At 38.9% G+C, this 25,255-nt stretch overlaps 1 protein-coding gene and 1 pseudogene across 7 annotated transcripts in view; one reads left to right on the forward strand and one right to left on the reverse strand.

Moving 5' to 3' along the window:
• Positions 1–25,255, forward strand: part of OSBPL9 (oxysterol binding protein like 9) — a 124,690-nt gene that overhangs the window by 95,121 nt on the left and 4,314 nt on the right. For all 7 annotated transcript variants that reach the window (XM_054572966.1, XM_054572972.1, XM_054572923.1 and 4 more), the window contains 11 exons: positions 850–940; positions 1,965–2,066; positions 6,447–6,606; positions 12,748–12,860; positions 13,230–13,348; positions 17,443–17,528; positions 19,749–19,920; positions 21,598–21,682; positions 22,361–22,471; positions 22,746–22,809; positions 22,926–23,066. In XM_054572966.1, coding sequence (XP_054428941.1) covers positions 850–940; positions 1,965–2,066; positions 6,447–6,606; positions 12,748–12,860; positions 13,230–13,348; positions 17,443–17,528; positions 19,749–19,920; positions 21,598–21,682; positions 22,361–22,471; positions 22,746–22,809; positions 22,926–23,066 — 1,244 coding nt within the window. The remainder of the gene's footprint in view (positions 1–849; positions 941–1,964; positions 2,067–6,446; positions 6,607–12,747; positions 12,861–13,229; positions 13,349–17,442; positions 17,529–19,748; positions 19,921–21,597; positions 21,683–22,360; positions 22,472–22,745; positions 22,810–22,925; positions 23,067–25,255) is intronic.
• On the reverse strand, positions 9,173–9,470 carry LOC129070158 (small nuclear ribonucleoprotein G-like; annotated as a pseudogene).

Here is a 25,255-nt window from a genome sequence, read left to right on the forward strand (position 1 = left end):
AGCTAAAGAAATTTTTATTTCTTGGCTTTTGTCTAGTATAGCCTCTTGTAAGGGGTAGATCTAAACTTTACTCTGGCAGAGACCTTGTTTAAAATCCTCCCTTTATTTATATAAAAATACATTAGTAAGCTATGGAATCTTGTTTTTAAAATGCCCTCATGCTGGCAGAATAATTTCTTGGCTTGGAATCAGAACCTGAACTTTTCTCCTCCAAAATTGTAACCACATGTTTATGTTTTTCAAATCCTCCAAAAAAAAAAAAAAGCCTTTTTTTCCCACATCCCCCTAAATAGAAGCCACATCTCTTTGCCTTTAGTGAATGTAAAGTGAGATGCCCGTATTGTACAATGGATAACGATGGAAGGTGTTAATAGTACCGGATGGAAAAATAAGATCCTACCAGTGCAAGCATGTTAGCTAGTCATAGGTGTCATGTTTATTAATGCCAAAGCAAGAGAGCATTTCTCTATCTTGGATAGAGAAATAATATTTGAGGTGAACTAAAAATTTGAGAAGCACTCAGTTGAATTGAAAGGTTATTGTTTTTGGCTTCCTGAAATCTTCCCACACCATTTTACAAAACTCTAAGGTTTTCTATTTAGCTTTACCTTCCTACATGACAGAATTGTTCATTTTCTCTCCTTACTGTTTTTTTCTTTAAATAATTAGAAGAAACTCTTAGACTTCTGCGTAGAGAAGCTATTTCATTTCCTCTTTATATTTTGATCAACTCATCTATATAGCTACCCTCAGGACTTTGATGTTAGATGTGTGGGCAATTTCATACATTCGGGAGGGTCAGCACTGGAAGGACATTTAATTAAAAATTAATGTGTTTCTTTATCTCAGAGTACTATTAATCCTGTAGATGCAATATATCAACCCAGTCCCTTGGAACCTGTGATCAACACAATGCCTTCCCAGACTGTTTTACCTCCAGGTATAGTATTTGGAAAAATGTTTCACACATTCATTGCTGAGAAAAGACATAATTTGCATGACTGTCATAGTAATCGTGGAGGGCTCATTCTTTTTCTTTTAATAAGTAAAACTACGCTGCTGAAAACGAACTGGAAAAAATGATAGTTTTTTTTTTTTTTTTTTTTTATTGGGGCATTTTAAGTACAACGAAAGGGCTTTTGGTTTTCAAAGTGAGATGGAAAACAAACACAGGTACTAAGACCTGGATTAACTAATGGGACAGAATCCTATGGCTCAGAATTTATGGCTACCAAGGAAAACAATATACCTTGATCTGTTTAAGGTAATCCAGGAATGCTCTCTTTTGGGATATTCTTTATAGCTCTGAACAATACAAATGGTTTCTTCATGGTGGACTTTTAGTAAGAAAGGGAAGAATGAAATTTGTAATGTCTGCCAATTAAGTAGACTTGTGTATTTTAAGTGTAGAGTAATAAATAGTATTTTTTAAAAACAGGCAGAAGAGGGCATAAGGCCAACACCCAACCTCACTGATTTCTTTTACTTTTTTGTTGCATCCGACATATCTATGCTGTCAGTGATGATGTAGTTCAGTCAGAAATTGTTCTGGAAAAAAGAAAAGTCTTTAAAAAAATACTTGTGAGTATAAAAGCTTTTTGTGAATTTTAATATATCTTCAAGAGAATGAGCTAACATCTCTCATGGACTAAAGAGAAGATACTTTGCCCCATTGCAGGTTTTATGTGGTTTGATGCTTGGAAACACTTTATCATCAGAAGTGTTTGGTGGTTTTACAGAGCAGTCGCACGGAGGCATTGGCCCCCCCCGACTGGGCTCGGGAGATCCTGCCTGTCTTGAGTTTAAAGGAGATGGGATGTCGGGAAGAAGGAGTAGCATGGAATTGACTTAATGGAATATAGTTTTAGAAGTTACTTTAGGCTTTTGAATTCCGTACAAATACAGTTAACAGACTTATGTTTGGGCCATTTCTCTAACTTACTTCACATGTTCAAATCTCCTAGAACCTGCGCAGTTGTGTAAGTCAGAGCAGCGTCCGTCCTCCCTTCCAGTTGGACCTGTGTTAGCTACCTTGGGACATCAGACGCCAACGCCGAATAGTACAGGTACAGATTTATGAATTCCTTCACTTCTCGTAACTCCCCATTACATTTAAGATTTGTATTTGATTACTGATGGGGGAAAGGTTGAAGAAATGTGTTGTATTTTTCTCTTGGAGATAACAGTTTTACCATTTGAGTTCCATATATGACGTGGTTAACTTTGTGATTGAACCAGAAGTGTTAGTAGTAATTATAATTTAAATAAAATAGAATATTGCAGGATTTTATTCTCATGTTTACCATATGGTTTATTTTGAAGATTGACTCAAGTTAGACTTGTATACATTCTAAGAGGACATAAAAGTCCTCTTACTCTTCCCTGTGTCAGTTGTGTACATGTATGTACTTATATACCTATATTGTGTATTTTCATTGTTTTTATTTTCACCTAAGTGAGATCTTGTGTTTGTTGACTCTCTCTTTGCATTTACCAGAGAACATTTAGAGAGCTTTCTATGTTCATGCAGTTAGGTCTGAAACACTCTCTTTACAGCTGCCTGAGCAGGTATTACCTTGTTTTTTCCACTGATGGACATTTAGATTGCTTCTAATAGTTCTCCTATTATTAGCAAAACTTAAGTGAAATATCCTTGTATAGCAAAGTTTAGCATGAGTGGACAAAAAAGGGACTACATACTAAACCTGACAAGCTCAGGAGGCTCGAGTGGTGGACCTTACATACTCAGAGACCAAGAGTAATGTCATAAGATGGTCTGAACATAAAAATTCCTAACTAAAAGCCAGTCTTGGCGGGTACTCACATCCTAATCCTGTAGCTCCCATGACAAAGGCCAGTCTTTACCTTAAGTAAGCCTGTCATTGTCTTTTAGCATCTAAGATAACATAGTTTTGGAATGTCAGAGTAATCTTTTGCTAGACCCCACAGGGTATACCCACCCTGGAGACCACAGAACTCCTCAATGTTATCTTGTTCCCCCAACACCATCTCTGTGTGCTATAAATGTTACTTATTAACTATTTTGTGTCCACCAATGTAAAAGAAGTATGTATCTCTCCGTTTTACTTTACCCAGTCTCAGAGATTTCCTCACTTTGCTTTCTCTCACTCCCTTAACCTACCACTCATATTGGTAGATTTCACATAACTTTCCTTCTGCCTTCTCCTTCGATTCTGATGTGTAAAATAAGCTGCAAAACTGCTGTTCTCCAGAGCATTTTCTCAGTCTTTTGAGGTTTTGCTTCCTGGCAGTTGTTGTCAGTTTGGCTCAAATAAACTCATAAGGTTTCTGTAGGTTTAGATGTTTCATGCGTTTACACATGTATTTTTTTTTAGGATAGATTTATCAGTCTTTCATATTTTTACCTATTTTATAGGGAAAAAAGGGATACTTCATTATAGTTTGCACTTTCCCATTTAGACTTACAGTCTTTTTCTCCAATTTACAGGGATGCTCTCTATGTTAGTATCAGATTTATTTCTTGTCTTAACATGAAATACAGGCCCTGACCAGTGTGGCTCAGTTGGTTGGGCATCGTCCCGCACACCGAAAGGTCAGGGGTTTGATTCCCAGGCAGAACACATGCCTCGGTTGAAGGTTCCGTCCCCAGTAATTTGCCTACAGCAGGCAACTGATTGATGGTTCTCTCTCTCTTTCTCCTTCCCTTCCCCTCTTTTTAAAAATAAATAAAATGCTTTTAAAAATGAAATGAAATAGATACACATTGAGTTACCTGTCAGCCAAACTGAAGGAAGCACTTAGTGCTCTTGTCCCTGTCACCCCTGGGCCCACACCAAACCCACCCTGAGCGGGCCGGAGGTAAGCTCAGCTCCTGCGGTCGCTCCCCAGGTTTCTTTCCTGGGCAGAACTTCCACTGTGTAAGAATGAAAAATTACCTTGTGATTTTAGCCTATTTTGAAATTTGAATTAGTAAAGTGCTGATGCCATTACTTTGGTCTTTAATATTTAACAGCTGATATCATCTGAACTTTGAGAGAAAGAAAGCAACAGTGGATTTCTTATTTGAAGCTCTTGAAAATGCTGATAGGCAATTTGAATAATGAGGTTGAAGTATTTTACCTTTTTTCTGTATTTCATTACCTGTGTCAACCTCTTGTTCATTTTAAAACCAGAGCTTGTGTTTTATTTTGTTGATTATGTCAGTTTTAAAACTACAGCCAAAATTGATGGGGTTTTTTTTTGGAGATGTATAAACTAGTCACAAACTTAAAAAAGAGAGCATCCTTCCTTATGCACATTTACTTTAGGATAATTAGTTATAAATAATAACTTAAGATAAATTATTTCAGAAGAAGAAATTTCAAAAATATAACATCTTAAAGTAGGTGAATATAAAGAAATGTTGAATATTAAACTAGTATTATGTTGGCCAAAAAGTCCATTTAGTTTTTTCCATAAAATAAAAGACACATTATTCATTTTCACCAATAACTTTATTGATTTGAATTGGATTGATTTTGAGTATGTCAGCTGTCTCCTGCTATTGGCTTCTAGTGGGCACTGCTAACCACCTCCCAATGCATAAGACAGCCCCACAGCAAAGAATTATTTGGCCAGAATGTCAGTACCACTTTTGACATGTTCAAGAAACTTCACCAACCACTTTTGACATGTTCAATAAATCAGTTACAGCACCTTCTCCATACACTGCACAAATCTTTTTTGCGTTTCAGTTGCATTTTTACCTTTGTTAAAATAATAAAGTATAATACACTGGAAATGTTATTTATCTTCTTCCATCTTCAATAGGCTGTACAAAAATTCACCGATTTTTATTTTTTTTAAATGCACACTGATATAACATATGTCACAATACAGTCTTACAAAATTAGCTGAATGAAATGAAAGACAACTAAGTACTACTAGAGCCATCATATGGAAAAAACTAAATGAACTTTTTGGCCAACCCAGTATCCAATTTATGTCTTTTTTATTTTCAGCCTAGTTTCTTCCTCTTTCCCACCTTTCTTTCCTTTGCCTCTCTCACTGATACAAAAAAGAAATCATGAACAATTGAGAAATGAAATAGTACCTTTTTCTTTTTTTGTTTGCAATTCCCATTCAAACTCATTTTATTCTTGGACACATATTTAGTTATGTGATCACCTGGAGTATTTTCATTTTAATCATTTGTAATTTCTGGGCTTCCTTCCTCCCCCACTTCAATAGGATAAAGTTTCTTTCTCATTTTATTGCTGCTACTGGGAGCTTGGTGGTGGAGAGAGAATATAAAGATTTGCTAAGACAAACTATCTTTGGAATTTCCACAGTAAGCATTACTGCCTTTTTAGGCTGCAGACTTTTTGTGTTATGTTTTTAAAATATCTTGGTAAACATGGCAACTAAGTGGCAGGTGGACGTGTTCTTTAACTATTGAACCAGAAACACAGAAATAGACCAAAAATCCATCTGTGGTTCTGGATTCATGAATGTTTATTGCTGCTGTTCTCAGTTTTTTCTAGAGGTGTGGTCTTGGCTTTTATATTGCCATAAGTGACCTAAGTTTAATTTCCAGCAGGCGTCTGTAGCAGTTTGGCATAAATTGCCTGAGAGCCTTTAGATGCTCAGTAAGCATCTGTTAAATTGATCTCAGTACCCCATTGTTCTGCTTGATGCTTTTATTGCTATTACTCTATTACTAGGCAGTGAACCAGGTGATCATTACAAAGATTAGATGGTAGTCTTCTTTGTTTAAATCCCTGTTAATTTCCATTTCCTTAGTCAGACTGTTGAGGAATAGAAAGATGTTCCTCCTAGCCGTTTCCTTTTCCACATCTTTCCCATAGCAGCCCTGTTTTTCTCTGCCCCTGAGCCCCAGCACCTGACTTAGACTTAGGTGGAAAAGAGATGAGGAGTTTGGATGGTGAGTGCTCAGGGCTCTATGCAGAACTGTTGTGTTTTCATGTGACTTCCAGAACATTGACTAAAAAGAGTGATATCCTGACTGCTATTTAAACAGTCGTGTGCTCTCTAATATTCTTTCCATTTTGCATTCTTTTTGGCTCAGTGCTGCATGTTTACAGTATCTGGATCCGCTGTAGTAAAATAAGAGCACCTGCTTCCCGCCGGTGCTAAGGTACCTACTGTGGGACTTCCAACGCCAGGACTCATGCAGTGTAGTTATGACCAAAAGAGCTCCCTTCCTGATATTAAAGATAAGTATAGAATGGGGACATAGCATTTTTGTTATTTATTTAAAAGACTATGTCCCATTCTATAATGTAACTTGCCTTTCTCTTTGTCTAGTTTAAATGCTAACTTTCTTTACAAATAGTGTAAGGACTTCTACCATGTTACCTGGACTCTTTCTTGGTTTTAGAAAGATCTGCTTTGACCCCATCTTTCTAATTTCTTCCCCTTTATTACCAACTTTGCCCCTAATGAAAAACTTTTTAACTTCCTAGGCAGTGGGCACTCACCACCTAGCAGCAGTCTGACTTCTCCAAGCCATGTCAACTTGTCTCCAAACACAGTCCCGGAGTTCTCCTATTCTAGCAGTGAAGATGAATTCTATGATGCTGATGAATTTCATCAAAGTGGCTCATCCCCAAAGCGCTTAATAGAGTAAGTAGATGAACTAAGTATGTATTTAAACGACTCTCCTGACTTTTAAAAATGTAGTTTCATTTTGAGAGTGGTGTTAATGGCAGGCTCCCTTATAAGTTAATATATTAAAAAGACAGTTTATTTTTAATTGACTTATTGAGCAAAGCCAGTGCTGTGAGAATATTGATTTTTACTCCTGACTTAATTGAAATGGACTAAATTAGCACCAGCTATAGTAATATGCCAGTGTTGTGGAACTCGGGGCACTATTTCTATAGCATCAACATTAGGAGAGGGTCAGATGGGAGTCAGTAAGCTGGAGAGTATGACACAAATGAGCTTAACATTACTTGTTTTTGTATTAGTGTGGAGAACCATAGTAGGTAGAGGGATGATACAGAGATGGAAAAAAAACCCCAGTCTCTGCCCTCTGAACTTAACAATCTTTTGGGGGGCCAGGGGGAAACAGACATTTATAATCTAATGGTACACTTGCTACAGTAAGAACAAGCGCAGAAAGCTAGGGAAGCACTTTGAAATCCTGAGAAGTCGGGAAAAGAGTCACTAAGGAGGGGAGGGGATGTGATCCTCAGGTTGGATGTGGATGAGTAAGAGAGAAGAGACATCGGGGTTAGAGGAGGGAAAAATGGAAATGTTCTCATGGAGATGGAACCCTGTTAAGAAAGGTCTGGAGGCTCTGGTTGGGTAGCTCAGTTGCTTAGAGCCTTGTCCTGGTACGCCAAGGTCGCTGGTTTGACCCCTGGTTAGGGCAGATGCAAGAATCAGCCAATGAGTACATAACTAAGTGGAACAGCAAATTGACGTTTCCATCTCCCTCTCTTCCCCCACTCCCTTTCTCCTCCTTCTCTTCTCTATAAAGCAATTAAAAAATTATTTAAAAATAAAGGAAGGTCTGGAGTCAAGGGAAGCTTGGTTGACTATGATTGTAGCATAAGTTATGATGAGTGGTTAAAAAAAAGGTAATATAAGAGGGTCACAAAGGCCATCATGAAAGTGTCCTTTAGCCTGTTACCAGTGATGGAAGTTGTTGGTCAGGTCTACATTTTTAAAAAACAGAGGTGCTAAAATAGTATAGAACTGAGTGCAGTGGAGCTACATAACAGGGAGACCTGCCAAAACTGGGTAGTAAGTTGAGAAATATTGATAGACTGAGCCAGGGTAATAGCCTGGGAATGGAGGGAAGTGTGTGGATTCTAGAGATAGTGAACAGGCAATTTTGACAAATACTGATGATAGGTTTTCCCTTATTAGAAAATATTTGACCTATTTTATACCATTGAATCAAAGCTAGGTATGTACTATTGTACAGAAAAGACTTTTACAGGTAGAATCATTTACATGAAAACCGATAAGCGAAGTACTTCTTCACCCTACTGATATATAGACATTACTGTGGTTAAAACTTTGGATTCTGGAATCTCAGAAAGAATAGGTTCTACATTTGTTTTTCCTCAAAGGTGTGTGATCTTGATCACATTATTCAATCTATGTAATCAGTTTCCTCATTTGTAAAATGAGGATGATAATAGTTTCAACTTCAAGGAGTCATTGTGAACATTTAAGTCAGAGTAAGGTCTGTCAAGTGCTTAATATAGTGTCTAGCATGTAACAAGCACTCAGTAAATGATAGCTGTTACAGAAAGTAAATTAACATTTATTTGCTTTAATGTTTACTGTGTTTGATGTAGATATAGTTGGCTTAGTTTTTGGGGGGTATTTTTTCCAACTCTACTGCTTTCTCAGGAATTGGTACTATTGCTATACCTCAGGGTTTGCTTTGTAAGATGTTACACATTTGAAAATGACTGTACATGAATTTGTAAGCTCAGTACCATCAACCAATCCTTAGACCTTGAACTTCGGTTTCTTTTAAAAAGAAATATTATGTAAGACTCTAGTACTCTTAAGTGTGCACATGAACTAAGAAATATAATATTTATATATAATTTCATAATAACTGCTCAGAATCTCTGTAGGAAAATGACTATATTGGTTCAGGAAAGTTTCTGACTTAGAGGATCACATTCAGCTTTTGATTGTGGGAAAAAGCGAAATTTAAGTGATCTAGGTGAACATGTACTTCTAAGATTTGACTCTTCAGTTAATGAAAAAAAGTTTAAACCTACAACTCAAGAAGGCCAGTTTAGCAGAAAGGATTCGGTATGTGTAGCATGTTGATTTCTTAATGTGTATGGGGAAATAGACTAAGGAGAAACTACCATTAGTAATTTGCCAGTGAAAATTTCACTTTTAAACATTTGTTTATGGTAGTGGGGTTAGAAAATAAGATTTGTGTAAAAATTCAAAAATAATTCAAGTTATTCACTTTTTTGAAGTGTTCAATTATTTTATTTAAACAGAACTAAGGGCAAATTCTTCTTCTTCTTCTTCTTCCTCTTCTTCTTCTTTCTTCTTCCTTCTTCTTCTTCACCAATACAAAAGTTTATTTAATGAAAGTTCACTGTGAAAATGTACAAGAATCAATTTTTATATTGTAGTAAAACAGGAGATATGGAGACAGGCCACGGAAGCAGTTGACTCCTCTGGTGAACACAGCCATTCTTTATACTCGTTCCAAGGTGTCTAACATGATGCTACTGATGCCTCGTATTACCACCACTCCAGTACTGTTCTGTCACCCACTAGTTGCCATCTCCACACATTTATCTATCACCAGATTCATAAAGGGATCAAATCCCCACAGTAATCCTTGGACACATTTGCCACCATTTAGTTTCAATGGTAACTTCTTGTCCATAAATTTTTTCAGCTTAGGAGGGTGAGCTTTGCTCATGGTGTCTACTCAGTGAACTGAACGATACCTTCCAAGGGCAGATTCTTACACCGAACATTAGTTGTTATTCTAAACAACGTATAATCGAATATTAAAATGGACTCGTCTGTCTTCTAGACAAGCGATTTTCAACAAGTGTGCTGCGAGAATTTTTAAAACTTGCAGTAGGGTGCTGACCTCTTTTCCCTTAGATAGTCAAATAAATGACAGTAGCCCACAACAGTAGCCTTCTGATGTGAATGAATAAAAATTCTACCTTTTTTTTTGTTGTTAGATGGACAAAAAATATATTTTTTGGTGTGCTACAGAATTTTAGTAATTAATTTATGTGTGCCAGGAGATGAAAAAGATTGAAAATCACTCCTCCAGAAGCATATGAGCAACTATAGTAAAAGCTTCCTCATCATCACTGATAGGTAATCTTTGACCCCAGTTTTCCTGAAATTTTTATGAAATAGAAGTTTTAAAAATGCTTCTCTCCAATACTGGTACCAGGCATGTCTGCAGAGTCACCTGCAGACACATTGGCTTTTCTCCTTTCTTCTTCTTACAAGTGCCCTTCTCTGTGCTCGCCCAGGACCCATTCCCTGACAGGTGCACCGTTCATGAACCTGCTATTTGAAGGGACCCAAAGTGAAGTTCTTCTCTAACTGTCCCACTCTGGGTGTCTTTTCTCTCACAGTTTCACTTCTTATATAGCCCTCCAAATTCCCAAACTGATAGGGACTGCAGGTATCCAGCGCAGTGTTTATTGACTTTTCTTGTTGGGTTTTTTTTTTTTTTTTTTTAATGGGGATTTATATAGCCCTTCAAATTGGGTATGCTGGCTCCAGGCTTATATTGTCTTCTAACCCAAACATATTCACGTAGTTTTTTCGATATGCAGAGGACTGACTAAATGAAGATTTTCAACTGCACAGATGGTGGGCACCCCAAACACCTTCTGCACCCCGCAGCCCGCGCTGTTCAGAATCAACTGTATTTATATATATTGATATTCTTTGCCTGTCCTGAGCTTGTGAAATCTGCTCATCATCAGCTGCCGCCACTAATTTTCTAACTCTCAGGTCATGTGTCTGTTCTCTCTCTCTCTCTCTCTCTCTCTCTCTCTGTGTCTCTCGGGGCGTGCGCGCGTGCGCGTGCGTGCACGTGTGAATCTGTGTATGTGTCCTTGAAAGCTGAAGTCCTTTCACTGCTTGGTTTCTCAAGACCTATAGCGATGACAGCTACATTATTGACCAGTATGGTTTTATACATTTGTAAACTAGATGACAGGGCGTGTTGGTAAGAACTTGTGCTTTGAAGCCATACATGCATTTGAAATGGCTCCACTACTCATCAGCTGTGTGACTTTGGGCTGGTTAGTGAGCCTCTGAGCACCTGTGTATGATGAGCGTAGTCACGTCTAGGCCCTGATCGGGCGGCGCAGTTGGTTGGAGTGAAACCCCTTAGGGGAGGAAGGCAGCCAGTCAGTGTTTCTCTCTCACATCGGCCGCCCCCCGCCCCCGCCCCCGGCTCCCCTTTCTCTCTCAAAAATCAATAACCATATCCTTGGGTGAGGATTTAAAAAAAAAGAATCATGTCTAACTTGTAGGGTTGTTACGGATTCTCTTGTAATTATAATTAAGTTCAGAACTTTAAGGTTTTTGGTTTAGTTTATGATCTTATGGTTAAATTCTATATAAAATAGCCCATTGAAAATAATTTTTTTGTCCTGAACAAGGTAACGTCTGAAATGGGTAAATGAGAGTTTATCCCATTTTTTCCTTTTTCAATTTTGACCTTCTCTTGGCCCAGATGACGTTTCTAATCTGAGTAAGGAGGAAGAGCACAGCATAAATAGATCTGACCTTTGGAAATACATCTAAAATTAGATATATGTTTTAAAGGATTTGAGGTTTTTAGATGAACTGATTTAAAAAATTGACTCTATTTTGATAATGTATCAAGGGGCCACAAACATCTTTAAAATTTTCGTGCACCTCTTTTATTTAATGATAATTTAATTTCTCTTACTTGTGTCTTTATTCATTTTCCATTGGCTCTCCAAACTGGTGAGGTACATTAGGTACAGTACCCTGTGATGAATGATACTAATAATACCTAAGGATTCTTGAAAAATAATTAAAAGAAGGTGAGTAACCAGGACAGACTATATTTAAAATAGAATATATATGTTCTAATATTCTCATATTAGAATATTCTAATAATAGGCAAAGCACAGAGAATTTTTAGCATAGAGAAATTGTACAGTACCAGAATGGTGGAAATTTGTCACTATACATTGTTGAAATCCACGGAATGTACAACACCAAGAGTGAACCCTGATGTAAACTACGGACTTTAAGTGATAATGATATGTCAATTTAGGTTTATCAGTTGTTACTCTGGTGTGTGATGTTAATAGTGGGGGAGGTGGGGCATACAGGAATTCTGTACTGTCTACCCAGTTTCGCTGTGAACCTAAAACTACTCTAAAAAATACAAAAAAGGTAAGAAATCAGGTCAAACTTTGTTTAAATTACAGTATATATGTTTTGCACCCATAATTTTGTCATAAAATACTGGTTATATGTGTGTATCGTTTTATAAATTGTATCTGCAGTATGAGAAATTTGATTCCTATTCTTGTACTTAGTAAGTAAACTCTACCTTTGATTATTCTTTTATTAATATACAAATACCTGGGTAAGTTATGTTCACAGGTATGATATAGTATAATAAAGGAAGCTTTTTTTAGACCCTGTTAACCAATTCATAATACCAGTTACCATAAGTTTATTTGTAAAAAATAATATGTATTTTTATTTTGTAATTTCAAATGCATTTTTTGATGACTGGGAAGAATGTTAATACCAATGTGGACTTTTATCAAAGGATCTCAAAAATATAGACAAGACATCTTTTTGAGACTAAGTAATAGACTTGCCATTGCTGAGGTTCTGGAAATTGTTGCCAAGAATTATGACATATCTACATTTGTACATAGTAACAAAATCAGAAAATGAACTCTAGTTTTAAACTTAGATGAAGAAACAAAACTAATTTTTGATGACCTTTCAACATGGCTTGTTTGAGCACACGCTGTGCAAAAGGTGTAAGACAAGAGACCAGGTCATCAGACTTCACAGTCTCAGAATGGGAGCGACAGGAAGAGAGTTGAGGGGTGGGGGTGTGCGTGTGCGCGCACACGCGCGCATGTTTAGAAACCACCTAACTCTAAGAATCTATCTAGTCTGCCAGATGATTATACTAGTTTTTCAGTAGCTTTCTAGGTTAACATCTTACTGTAATTCTAAATTGCTTTCTTAAAAGACTTAAGAAAGCGATTAATATTTTTTTAGTTCCTCTGGATCTGCCTCAGTCTTGACCCACAGCAGCTCGGGAAATAGTCTGAAGCGCCCAGATACCACAGAATCGCTTAATTCTTCCATGTCCAATGGAACAAGTGATGCTGGTAAGTGCCCTTGGAGAATTTAGCTATTTTTTCCTTAAAACATTTGGGAAAAAAATAAAAATTGCGCCCTGGCCAGATAGCTCAGTTAGTTAGAACATCATCCGAGTTGCAGATTTGATCTCTGGTCAGAGCACATACAGGAAGCAATCAATGAATGCATGAATAAGTGGAACAAAAAATCAACCAGTCTCTCTTTCTCCCCTCCTTTCTCTCTCCCCCTTTCCCTCCTCTCTCTCTCTTTCCCCTTTTTCTCTGTCTAAAATCAATCAATAAAAAAATTAATTAAAAAAAGAAAAACAATTGGAATACTTCTAGCAACACCGATTGGCCCAGTTGAACACCAATCTAAGGACATCTGTTTTATTCTAGACCTTTTCGATTCCTACGATGATAGAGATGACGAAGGGGAGGCAGGGTCAGTGGAAGAGCACAAGAGCGTAATCATGCATCTCTTGTCACAGGTTAGGCTTGGAATGGATCTTACTAAGGTAAGAGTCAAATTTGGCATTTGCTCTAAGTCTTAATGTGTATCTGTGGATTCTTAGTGATTGTACGGCAAGTGTGCCTGCAAATATAGCATAATAACGAAATTTTTGTTTATACTTTTTTTGTGATTTAATACATGTAGATGAATAAACTTTTATAAATGAATGAAATAAGTGAATCTAGAATAATTTCAGAGATAGTATGGATGGATTAAGATACAGATTTTATTGGGGGAAAACAAGGAATAGTATTGGGTTTGGTTAGTGGTTGGGACAAAAACTACAGCAGTGTAGTGTGCACAGGATCAAAATGACCAGAGTTCTGATTTGGGGATTTAGAGAACCTGTGTTAGCATCCTACCTCTGCTATTAACCAAACCGGATGACCTTGAGCAAGTCCCTTCCTCTGTGATCTTTAGATTTCTCATATGCAAAAGGGACACACAGTGACTTACTTCACAGGGTTGTAAAGATTAGAATAGATGATGAATAGGAAATTGTATGACACACATTCAGCCATACAATTATAGTCTGGATTTAAATTTGAATTTAATCTTGGTGCCTCAGAGAGAGTGCCTGATTGATTTAGGAGACTGGTGTATGGGTGCCTTTGTTTATCTCTGCCACTATGCTGGAAGCCTCATCCTTTCACTTAATTCTCACAAAAAAAAATAGGTGTTATAGTTAATTCATATTATAGATGAGGAAACTAAAGCTCATGGAGGTTAAGTAACTTGGCTAAATCCTATTAAGTGGCAAAACTGAGGTTCTGACCTGGTCTGTGATTTCAAAACCTGTAGTCTTTTCACTGCTGCCTCTTGTCTTAAAGACTTGAGCTGCAATAGCTTTCTTGTTGGTTAAGTTATTTTACCCAGCTTTAGAAAGTTAATGAAATTTAGTATTCTTACTTTTGAATTATAGTCAAGTTATGACCAAGTCAAATTATATCTTTGTCATTTAGTTTTGGATTTAGAGGGTAATTAAGAAAAAAACTAATCCATAATACTTTCTAGTAAGTGTCTGTAATAAAACCTTTTACCTCATATCAAAGTGAGAACGGAGCCACAAGTATAGCATTAACTTGTGAAACCCAACATACTTGCTAGGAATGTTCTAGACAAGAGAATATTTGCAGGACTTTACCCCAATAATTTTTCAGTGATCATTACATTGCGTACTTGCTGGAGTAGAAGTATCACTTCAAATTTGAAAGTTACAGCTTCATTTTGGATGTTGACATTTTTAATATGTTTCCTTGTAACATCTTCTACCTTGGTTGGTTTTGGTCTCCAGTTATGGAAGACCCGCCTATAGGTAACTCTCATGATACTAGGTTTATTATCTCACATAATGAGAAGCCCAGAAGTAGAGTAGTTCAGGGAATGATTAATTTGATGATGTGAGATAGGACCTACTTTCCTTCGGTCTCTTTGCTCTGCTCTCCTTAGCGTGTGGACTTTCACACTCACGCTTGTTGTCTCATCATTGCGGAATGGCTGCCACACTTCTTTCCAATCATCACATCCTTATACAAGTATGTCAAGGGGCAGAAAATAATTTCTGTTCATGGGCTCTTTGTTGTTATCAGGAAGGACATTCTTTTCCAGAGGAGGCGCATCAGACTTCTGGTTGAATCTCATTGGCCAGAGCGAGGCACATTGTCCATGCCTGCACCAGTCACTGTCAAGGGAGGCTGAACGATTGATTTAGATTAACCCACATTTACCCCTTGAGATCTGGGAGGCCACATGATGCTCATGGCGACCTGTAACTGGAACCTAAATGCATCTGGGTTCTGTTACTAGGGATGAAGGCAGTCAAAAGTGTCTGCCACGGTCAGGTTTGTCATTTTTGTCTCACATAATTTCCTCTGCCAGGTAATGCATATTTGGCTGTCACTGCTAAAAACTTGTTATTTTATGAATGATTATTATTATTGTTTTTACCAAATATGTTAAAAATAGCTATTTTAGAAATCTTTATTGGCACAATTAAATGGCTCTGATTGCCAACAGATGCTGAGATTTTGATTCCTCTTATGCATTCCAAAGTTACAATGATGTGTTCAATTTGTATCTCATTCTCCTATTTATTAAAAAAAGTTCTGAGTCAGATACTTTCTAAAAGGAGTTATTTTCCAAATACTTTGTAGTATTTGGACATACTGTAAAGTCATTTCCCATTTACCTTACCCGGTCTTCACAACAGTGAAGATATAAGTAGGGCATGTACTTATCCTCCATTTACAGAAACTTAAGAGAAGTTGAGTTCATTTTGCAGGACCGCCTCACACCTAAGAAATGGCAAAATGAGAAGTCGAACCCAGGCTGAAGACAACCCAGCCTAGCCTGCTTTCATCGCTCTTCCAGTAGTTTGACATAATGGCGTGTATCAATATAGTACTAAAAACATAAACATTTTAAATGAAAAAAAAGATTTGTTCCTTGATTACACATCAAATCAGGTTTTATATTTTTTGGCCATGTCTTCTTTTTTTAATTGCCTGTTCAGTTCCTCTGTCCTTTTTTCCTACTGGCAGTAGTGATCTTTCTTGTTGATTTTTAAGAGTGGCTTATATACTAAATGTATTTATCCCTGTTTTCCTCTTCAGCATTCCTCCTTGATTTATAATTTCTGTGTTCTCCAAGAGTGGAAGGAAGTTGCACCAAGTCGGTACATAAACTTACCTGCCAATCTGACCATATTTAGATTATGAACATATATGTTCTGTGGAAGGAAAATGTTTACTGAAAATTTAAACTCTGAAGTCTGATAATAAACATTATAAATGTTACAGTCAGTGTGTCCCTTTCTAAGCGGTATTTCGTCAGCACTTGCCATCACCAGCCACATTAGTCCACCGGTCAACCTCTGTAGCACCCAGTTTCCGGTCTCCATGTCTGTTTATCCTCCCATCTTCATGTCTTATGTTTCTGCTTTCACCTCTTTTTATGACAGCCTTACCCTTCTCTACCCCTTTTGTCTAGTGCCACCTCAATGAATTGATTCCCAACTCTGCCCCCATTCTGGTCCCCAAAACAGAACATGATCCCTCCCTCCCTGAACATCCCTGTGTGATAGTTGCCACGGTCTGTATAAAATTGAAATGCTGGTGTTCTCTCACACTTACCTTCGTCTCCATTTAACACAGGACCTTGGATGTAGTGGATACTCAGTAATTACTAAATTTAAAGGAATGTTTGCTTAATATGGTTCTCTGCTTCTCTAATAAATAATTTGTAGTCTGATACACATTTTAAAAACTCTTCTTCCATGCTCTAATGAAATTCTTCCTTTTTTTAATTGGTTATTCTTCATCCTTCTCATTCCTTCTTCCCATGTTTCATTTTTTAAGTTGTATGTATTTTCTCTACTGCTACAACTCCAGCACCTCAGCATTTTTATTCATGGGCTCAGCCCCATGGTAGAGTTTGTTGATTCCTGTCCTAATTCTCCTCTTCCTTTTGTGTATTCCTCAATTGCACAAATAAAAATTTCTTACTGCGTCCTGTTTGCTGAGAGAACATAGGTGGTCCTTGTGTTCCGGGAGCATGTCAGTCCCTGGAGGACACATTCATGAGCAGATACATTTCCTGGTGCCCCTGATGGTGCTAGAGAGGCATCAGCAGAGTGGGAGGGGCCCAGACGGCCTGCAGCTCAGACAGACCCGTAGGGCAGTGAGAAGATTTCTCACTCTCTTTGAGCTTCATTTTTTCCCTCTGAAATAGTGCTAATAATCTCTTTGCCACAGGAGTGTGGTACAATCCAACAAGATAATGTGTATGTAATGCTGGGGCAGGGAGTGCACATCCAGTGCTCTCCTAGAGTAGTGTGTTGTCACACTGATCCAGGTGCACAGGGGAAGTGACTTTGAACATTTCAAACCTCTTCTCTGTTTTTCTTCTGCTGGGCAGGATGATGGGCATTTCTGAATCAGAACAGTTTGGAAAGTAGGTAGCAGCAGCGTGCCTGGGCAGCATTTGGTGGGTGTTAACCATGATTAGAATGAGTTGTTTGTTTGTTTTTTTAGCAGTGTAGCAGCTTGTTTCTCTGTAGTGGAATTTGATCCTCAAGGGTCAAATGTGTATGTTTTTCAGGTAGTTCTTCCAACATTTATTCTTGAAAGAAGATCTCTTTTAGAAATGTATGCAGACTTTTTTGCACATCCGGACCTGTTTGTGAGGTATTTGACTGAACATAGTAGTTTCTGATTTTTAAAGATTTTACTCAGTAGCTTTCTGCCTTTGCAGCATTGATGAATTCCCTTTGACCTTTTGAACACTTCTGGGGAAAGGTGGTATTGAATATTTTGTTTATATCAGATGCCTGTTAGTTTGCTTAGGTTATATGGTGGTGATGTCATTAGGCAGCCAGCACTTTAGAAAATCTTGAGAGCCCCATTAATAGGTAGCCATATTTACAGAGCCCAAGTCTATAAGCTTATTTGGACCAGGGATTGGTATTTACTGTTAAATTATTTACACTGTATCCTGATGAAGTTCAGTTAACTGAGTTCACCAAACCTTTTTAAAGCATCCATTATTTCCCTGACAGTTCTGAGAGCTGGAGGGAAAAAAAGCCAGTCTCTGCATTTGAGGAGCTTCTAGTCTTGTTTCCAGATTACAGACTGATTCATAAACTTTCAATGTAAAGCTACAATATTATATGTGTACAAAAGATAGAAGTCATCTGAAGGTGGCATTGATTTACAAGGAGCTGAGTTCGCGTTGCTTTTCAGTGGTAGCAGAACAATTTTCTTTGTAAGGGGGTGCTCTAATCTCTCTTCTCTGATTGCATTTCTTGGCCTTGAGCTGTGGTTTACTAAGCCAGGCGGAAATCCCTCAGGTTTCACAGTGGGTGGGCACACTGGCTGACATTGATATCTATGTTTCCTTCCTGAGGAAGATTTAAGAGAACCATTTAACCAATTCCTAAAAGGAAATTCAGTTAATATGACATTGTTTAGATTAATACATAATTGAATAATAAAATGTAAACCTGTATTGGTAAGGTGTAAGTAAAGATACAAAATACCAGTTATCCATTAGATATAGATTTGAGATTTAGAGATAGTTTTTATGTATGAGAATTTAAACTTTGAGGTCCCTGGAGGAACCATTTAAAAATAGAAAAAAGTACAGCTAAAAAGCCAATAGATAAGATAAAATGGAATTCTTAAAATACTAAAGTAAAAAAAAAAAAGAATGAAAGAAATAATGGAAAAAGTAACAAAGGGGACAAATAGAAAACAAATACTAAGATGGTAGAGTTAAACCCAACTATATCAGTAATGATACTAAATATAAATAGCGTACACACTCCATTCAAGAGTGATTTTCAGACTGGATGAAAAAGCAAGATCCATCTGTATGCTATTTACAAGCAAGAGATTTTCAATAGAAAGACATGATTGGCTAAAAGTAGAAGGATGGGCAAAGGTTTATGCAAAACACTAAGCATAACAATGCTGGTGTCACTGTGTTAGTATAAGACAAAGGAGGCTTTTTTTAAGACCAGAAATATAACCAGAGACAAATGGTATATTTCATGATTTTAAAAAGTCAGTTTATCAAGAATAAATAATAACCCTGAATGCATATGCACCTAATAACACAGCTTCAAAATACATGTAGCCAAAGTTGACTAAACTAAAAAGAGAAACAGACAAGTGTGCAGTCCTGTTTGGAAGTTCCTCAGGAATTGATTAAACAAGTAGCTCCCTGCATGCACTTTCCCCACCCTCACAAAAATCAGTAAGGCTGTGGAGGGTTCAAACAGCTTTATCAATCAGCTTGCCTTGGCCTTCTAGACACTACCACTTTGTATAACACAGTCTTTTCAGGCACACATAGAAAGTTCATCAGGATAGGCTGTATGCTAGGAAGATGTAATACATTTAAAATCATTGGAACCATACAAAGTATATTCTCTGATCATGACATAATTAAATTAGAAATCAGTAAGACAGATACATCTAGAAAACCTCCAACTATTTGGTGATTATACAGTGCACTTATATGAAGTTCTGGAACAAGGGAAACTAATCTCTGGTACTAGAAACCAGAAACAGTGTGTCCTGCAGGGTAGAGGCAGGGATTACTTAGAAAGGGGAGAAAAAGAAACTTGGGGGTAATGGAAATGTAAATCTTGATTGTAATCAGTCTGTAATCTGGATAGTGATTAATTTAATGGATATACACATTTGTTAAAGTCACCAAACTAAACACTTAAGACTGTTGTGTTTAATTATGTATATTATACCTCAGTTTTAAAAAAGAAACTTGGAGATAACCCCTGGCCCTGGGCCCTCTCAGCCCGTCTCGGGGCACAGCGTGCTGAGGGGCGGCACCAGCCTGCGTCCTGGCAGAGGCAGAACACTGAATGTTGTCTTTCTCCCTTGCAGCATCAGTGACCAGAAGGATGCCAGAGACCGAATGGTTCAGGTTGTGAAGTGGTACCTCTCAGCCTTTCATGCAGGGAGGAGAGGATCGGTTGCCAAAAAGCCATACAACCCCATTTTGGGCGAGATCTTTCAGTGTCACTGGACGTTACCAAATGATACTGAAGAGAACGCAGTGAGTTCTGCACTGGTGTTTTTTTCTTTTCTTTCTTTTTTCTTTTTTAAAGATTTTATGTATTTATTTCTAGAAAGAGGGAAAGGGAGGGAGAGGAACATTGCTCAGTTGCCTCTTGCACGCATCCCAACAGCCTGGCCTGCAACTCAGGTGTGTGCCCTGACCAGGAATCAAACTGGCAGCCTTTTGCTTCGTGGGGTGACACCCGACCAACTGAGCCGCACCAGTCAGGGGTGCCCTGGTGTTTTTTATTATCTCAATTTGTGTACTGATTCAAGATTATTTGGGGGCAGGTAACAGTGATAAAGGTAAGATCAGAAGATGCTCACCACTCATAGAACAGTGTTGTTAGATCAGCATATTCTGAATATAGGGAGCAAGCATATGAGAAGAGGATAGAGATTTAGAAATCAGATCATTCAAGGCCTTGTGGGCCATAACGGTAACTCTGTGGCTTAACAGGATCTCATTTTTTGTTTTGAAAAGGTTATCTATTGATTTTATGAAAAATAAACTAGGGGCAAAATAGAAGCAAGGAGACAATTAAGGAGGCTTTCACATTATTGCAGGAAAGCCATGGTTTATTCAAGCTATGTTTTGGAATTCAAACTGATAGAGAAGGGATAGGTGGATTGGGAGAGGTAAGGAAAGGGGACAGTCCGAGATGAATCCTTGAATGTAGGCTTCAGCAGTTGGTTGGTGCCATTTACTAAAGAAGAAAGGGTTGGGTTTGTGAAGGGAAAGATCAAGAACTCTAATTTGAAATATATGATGAAATATAAAGTATGAGTGATCTTATTAGACATCTAAGTGGACCTGTCAAGTTGGGAGTTGGAATTTAAGAGTCTGGAGTTCAAAGGAGAGATCTAGAACGGAGAAGGGGCCTTCAGAGATTTTAGCCCTTGAATTAGATGAAATCACCTAGGAAGACAGCATAGTTAGAGAGCAGCAGCAGGTAACTCAGACCTGAGCCCCAGAGCTCCCAGCATTTAGAAATTGGTTTGAGAAAGACAGCCAGCAAGGAAGACTCCAGTGTAAAAGCCTCGAGGGGTAGAAAGCCCCTGGCCCGCAGCGCTGGGCACATAAGTCTCTCAGTAGACATAACTCTCTGTACCTTCCCCTTTCCAAGCGGCAGGTTACCTGTAGACCTTTCTGATGACAGAGGCAGCATGTGTCTGTTCTTATTTATTTGGTGGACATTAGTAAGTGCCCACTCTGTGCCAGGCCTGGCCCTGATTTGGCCCATGATCCTTGCCTTCAAGAATGTCTTAGGGAGCCCTGGCCAGGTGGCTCGGTTGGAATGTTGCCCTATACACCCAAAGGCTGGAGGTTCAATCTTGGTCAGGGCACAAACCTAGTTTGCAGGTTTGATCTCCAGTCAGGGCACATAAGGGAGGCAGCAGATCGATGCCTCCCCCTGGTCACCCCCGTCACGTCCCTTTCCTCTCTCTCTAAATAAACATTTAAAAAAAAAAAAGTCTTACAGAGACTAACACAAAGCAATACTTCCAATAGTGTCATTGAGCACCATAATGAATGTCTATATCCAGTGCTTTGAGTGTATAGAGGAGGGAGCAGTTAGCTACCTCGGGGAGGGAGAGAATCCAGTTTTTAGATTCTCTGCAGTGTCATTTATGTTTCCACAACAAAAGAAAATGATGTTATGTTTCCTTGCAGGAGCTAGTTTCAGAAGGACCAGTTCCCGGGGTTTCTAAAAACAGCGTGACGTTCGTGGCTGAGCAGGTTTCCCATCATCCACCCAGTAAGTTACGGAGCTCCTCTGCGACCTCCACTCTCTGGCTGTTCTAAGAAACTCCACAGGCGAGGCCCCCAGTGTCGGCTGTTTGGCTCCCTGTATCTTCCCAGTCCTGTGAGGTTTGGTGCCTCGTACTGTTCTTGCATAGGTTTGAAAGACTCTTATTAGCTTCACTGATTAAGTATGAATAATTAGAAGGGATTTGGAAAATAAACTTCCAGTGTTTTTAAAGTCACATGTAACTAGCTGTGCTGTAGAGACCGCAGCAACATTGAGACAATTTATACAAATGACAATGTAGTTTCTGCACAGTGTATTTGCCCCTGGCATTGGGTGGTGACTGCATAACCTCAGTGTCTGTCTTGCTCACGGCAGTGGTAATGCTGATGGGCCCAGGCTGGGGCAGGGGCAGGAAGACGTTTCCTCACCAGAAGAACAGACAGACCTTTTGATTCTAAACCTCCAGGATTCATATAGCCTCATGGTCGAGGGATATTTCTGCCCACGTGGCTTGAATGGTGGTTTGCCTTGGGGCAAACGGTGTAACGGCATTTTGGTGCCTTCTGGCCTCGTTTGAGGCCATTCTTTGAGGTGTAAAGGATCGCCCTAATGGAGTCGGTTCTTTCTCCAGGTTTAAGTAAGGGAGTAGGACGATAGCGCACTAATTTAAAACAATTTCTGCAGTTTCAGCCTTTTATGCTGAGTGTTTTAACAAGAAGATACAATTCAATGCTCACATCTGGACCAAATCAAAATTCCTCGGAATGTCAATCGGGGTGCACAACATAGGGCAGGGTAAGTCTTCGGGCAAGGGGGGGCTCCAGTGTTCATCAGCAGAACTTTATGTTACTCTGATGTGTGCTGGACGCTTGTCTGAGTGAGAGGAAATGGGCCCTGAAAGCCAGAATGGGTGTCATTGTTTGCATGAGAGCATGGGCATTGGGGTGATAGCAGCAGTGGGGAGCAGGGTTGGTTTTCCCAGAATTAAATGGAGTACCCGTCAATCAGACAACAAAACCTATGGCCAGATGGCAGTAGTCGTCAGAGTTTCCATCTCTGCTCTTCACAGGCTGTGTCTCGTGTCTAGACCATGACGAACATTACATTCTCACATTCCCCAACGGTTACGGAAGGCAAGTAGAACTGTGCACTTCTTCAGATCAGCAAGCAGCAAGCCCTGCTGTTTGTTAAGCTGCGCCCCTGCTGTCCTCTGAACTGTCAGCCTTATCTGAAAACTTTGATTTTGTAGGTCTATCCTCACAGTGCCCTGGGTGGAACTAGGCGGAGAATGCAGTATTAATTGTTCCAAAACGGGCTATAGTGCAAATATCGTCTTCCACACGAAACCTTTCTATGGGGGCAAGAAGCACAGAATCACTGCTGAGATTTTGTAGGTATTCTGTTTTTCTGCTTTAATGCTCTCCTCTAAATAACTTTCCCTTTTGTCTGGAATTAGAACTTCTGTTAGGAATCGAGCATTTTAATTCTCTCTGTAAACTTCACATCTTGTGTATCGTGTCTGTTCCTAAAACCCCATTTTCAGAAGGAGTCCTAAAATATGGGTTCAGAACAATTAGAGATCATTGCGGGACTTCCTTCCTAGAAACCTGACTGCAGATGGGGAAGAGAGAGGGGTCTTCCTGATACCATTTAGCTAACCCACACCACGGGTTCCTGGCTCACTGTCGCCAGGTGGACCATGAGCCAGTCCGTACAGTAGACTCTTGATTCCCACCTAAGCGTCCCCAAGTCCTCAGTCTTTTTTCGCTGTGCCTTTTTGGGGAACAACAGTAATGATCACATCCTGGCTTGGTTTTGTTTGACACTGTAGGGTCCAGTGGAGACAGCTGTTCTGCCTGGTAACAATCAGTTGGGTGGGTTCAGAGCCTGCTTGGAAGAGGAAAATCTGCACATTTTTCTTTGCCCTCAAAGGCCTTATTGGGAGCAGTCTTGCCAGTGGAGGACACACAACAAGTTAACCAGTTTCCCAGGGAGATAATTTATCTTGAATGACTGAATAGCATCCAAGAATCTTGAGCAGGATGAGACTGTAACCACAAGATGAAGTTTACTAAGGATCAGTGTAAAATCCAAAATACTATTGCAGTCGGAAAATATGGGCAGCGTTTAGGAAGCAGAGCAGCACAAGCTACCACTATAATAATGCTGTCCCCAAAGTGACAGCTGGTGGTAACAGGATGTGCAGAACAAAGACACGGGTGTGCTGCTCCTCAGAGGTCCTGAGGCCCCGGCCCCATCAGCAGCTGCCGGCCCACAGTCAGCACTGTGCGGGCGGCCGGAGGGAGGGGGTGGCGGAAGTAGAGTATCTGTAATAGTGGGAACAATAAAAATAAACTAGAAAAAAAAAAGGAACTGCTAGCTCAGCAGAATTTTCAGCCAGTCACAGCCATACATAGTAGCAAGACTGCCCTCAAAGTTGTGAGCTACAACAGTGTTCGGTGGGCTCTTCAAATTAGGGATTTGAGCATCAGTTGAGTGGTTCTCCAACTTTTGGTCTCTGGACTCCAGAATTATTAAGAACTCCAAAAAGCTTTTGTTTATCTTATACCCACCAATGTTTCTCTTAATAAAAATTAACACTCTAAAACATTAGTAAATGCATTTCCAGATGACAATAATAGCATTTTCTGAAAAAGAGAAAACCTTTTTAAAAGAAATTTGTGAGCAGAGTGGCATTGTACGTTTTCTGAATTAAATCTCTAATATATAGTCATGGCTGTATAGTGATGTTTTCGTCAGAAACAAAGCACATACACTGGTGGTCCCATAAGATTTATAATGGAGATTAAAAATTTCTGTCAGCTAGTGACCTCATAGCTGTTGTAATGTCGTAGCACAAGGCATCACAGTACTCATATGTTTGTGGTGTTGCTGATGCAAACAGACCTGTGCTGCAGTCATATGGTAGTATAACACAATTATATACATTGTATAATACTGCATCATGGTAACAGTATATGTATTTACTTTTTATTGTTATTTTAAAGTGTACTCTCTCTACTTATAAAAAGCTTGCTGTAAAACAATATGCCTTGTGCCAGCAGCAGCCTCATACATCGTATGTTGACTTCATCTCTTGATTGCAGTATTCTCTGTGCTTCGTTTAATCTCATTGTTTTGTGCGGTAATGTGCTGTACAGGTTTGTAGCCCAGGAGCAATAGGTTGTACCGTAGAGCCTCAGTGTGCAGTGGGCCAGACCATCTAGATGTGTTTAAGTACACCTAAGATATTTGCACAAGGACGGAATTGCCTAATGACAGATTTCTCAGAACATCTCTCATTGTTAAGTGGCTCATGGCTGTAATTAATAGAGGATAACTGGATTCTCCTATCTACTTGCAGTTAGTTTGTTGCCACCTATCACCCAGCCTCTGGGAAACACTACACTTACGGGAAAATTAGAGCAAAAAGGCAAATAGTATCTTAGTGTTATGAAAATAGTTCTGATCTGAGAGGATCTCGAGAACCCTAAGGGGTCCCCAGACCACACTTTTTAGAACCACCGCACAATGACCTAAACCTGGGATCCTATGATTTTTCTATTTGTCTTCCTTCCC

Source organism: Pteronotus mesoamericanus, unplaced genomic scaffold (genome assembly GCF_021234165.1).
Source record: "Pteronotus mesoamericanus isolate MK-2021 breed Mesoamerican mustached bat unplaced genomic scaffold, CSHL_Meso_final contig_105, whole genome shotgun sequence".
Taxonomy (NCBI): domain Eukaryota; kingdom Metazoa; phylum Chordata; class Mammalia; order Chiroptera; family Mormoopidae; genus Pteronotus; species Pteronotus mesoamericanus.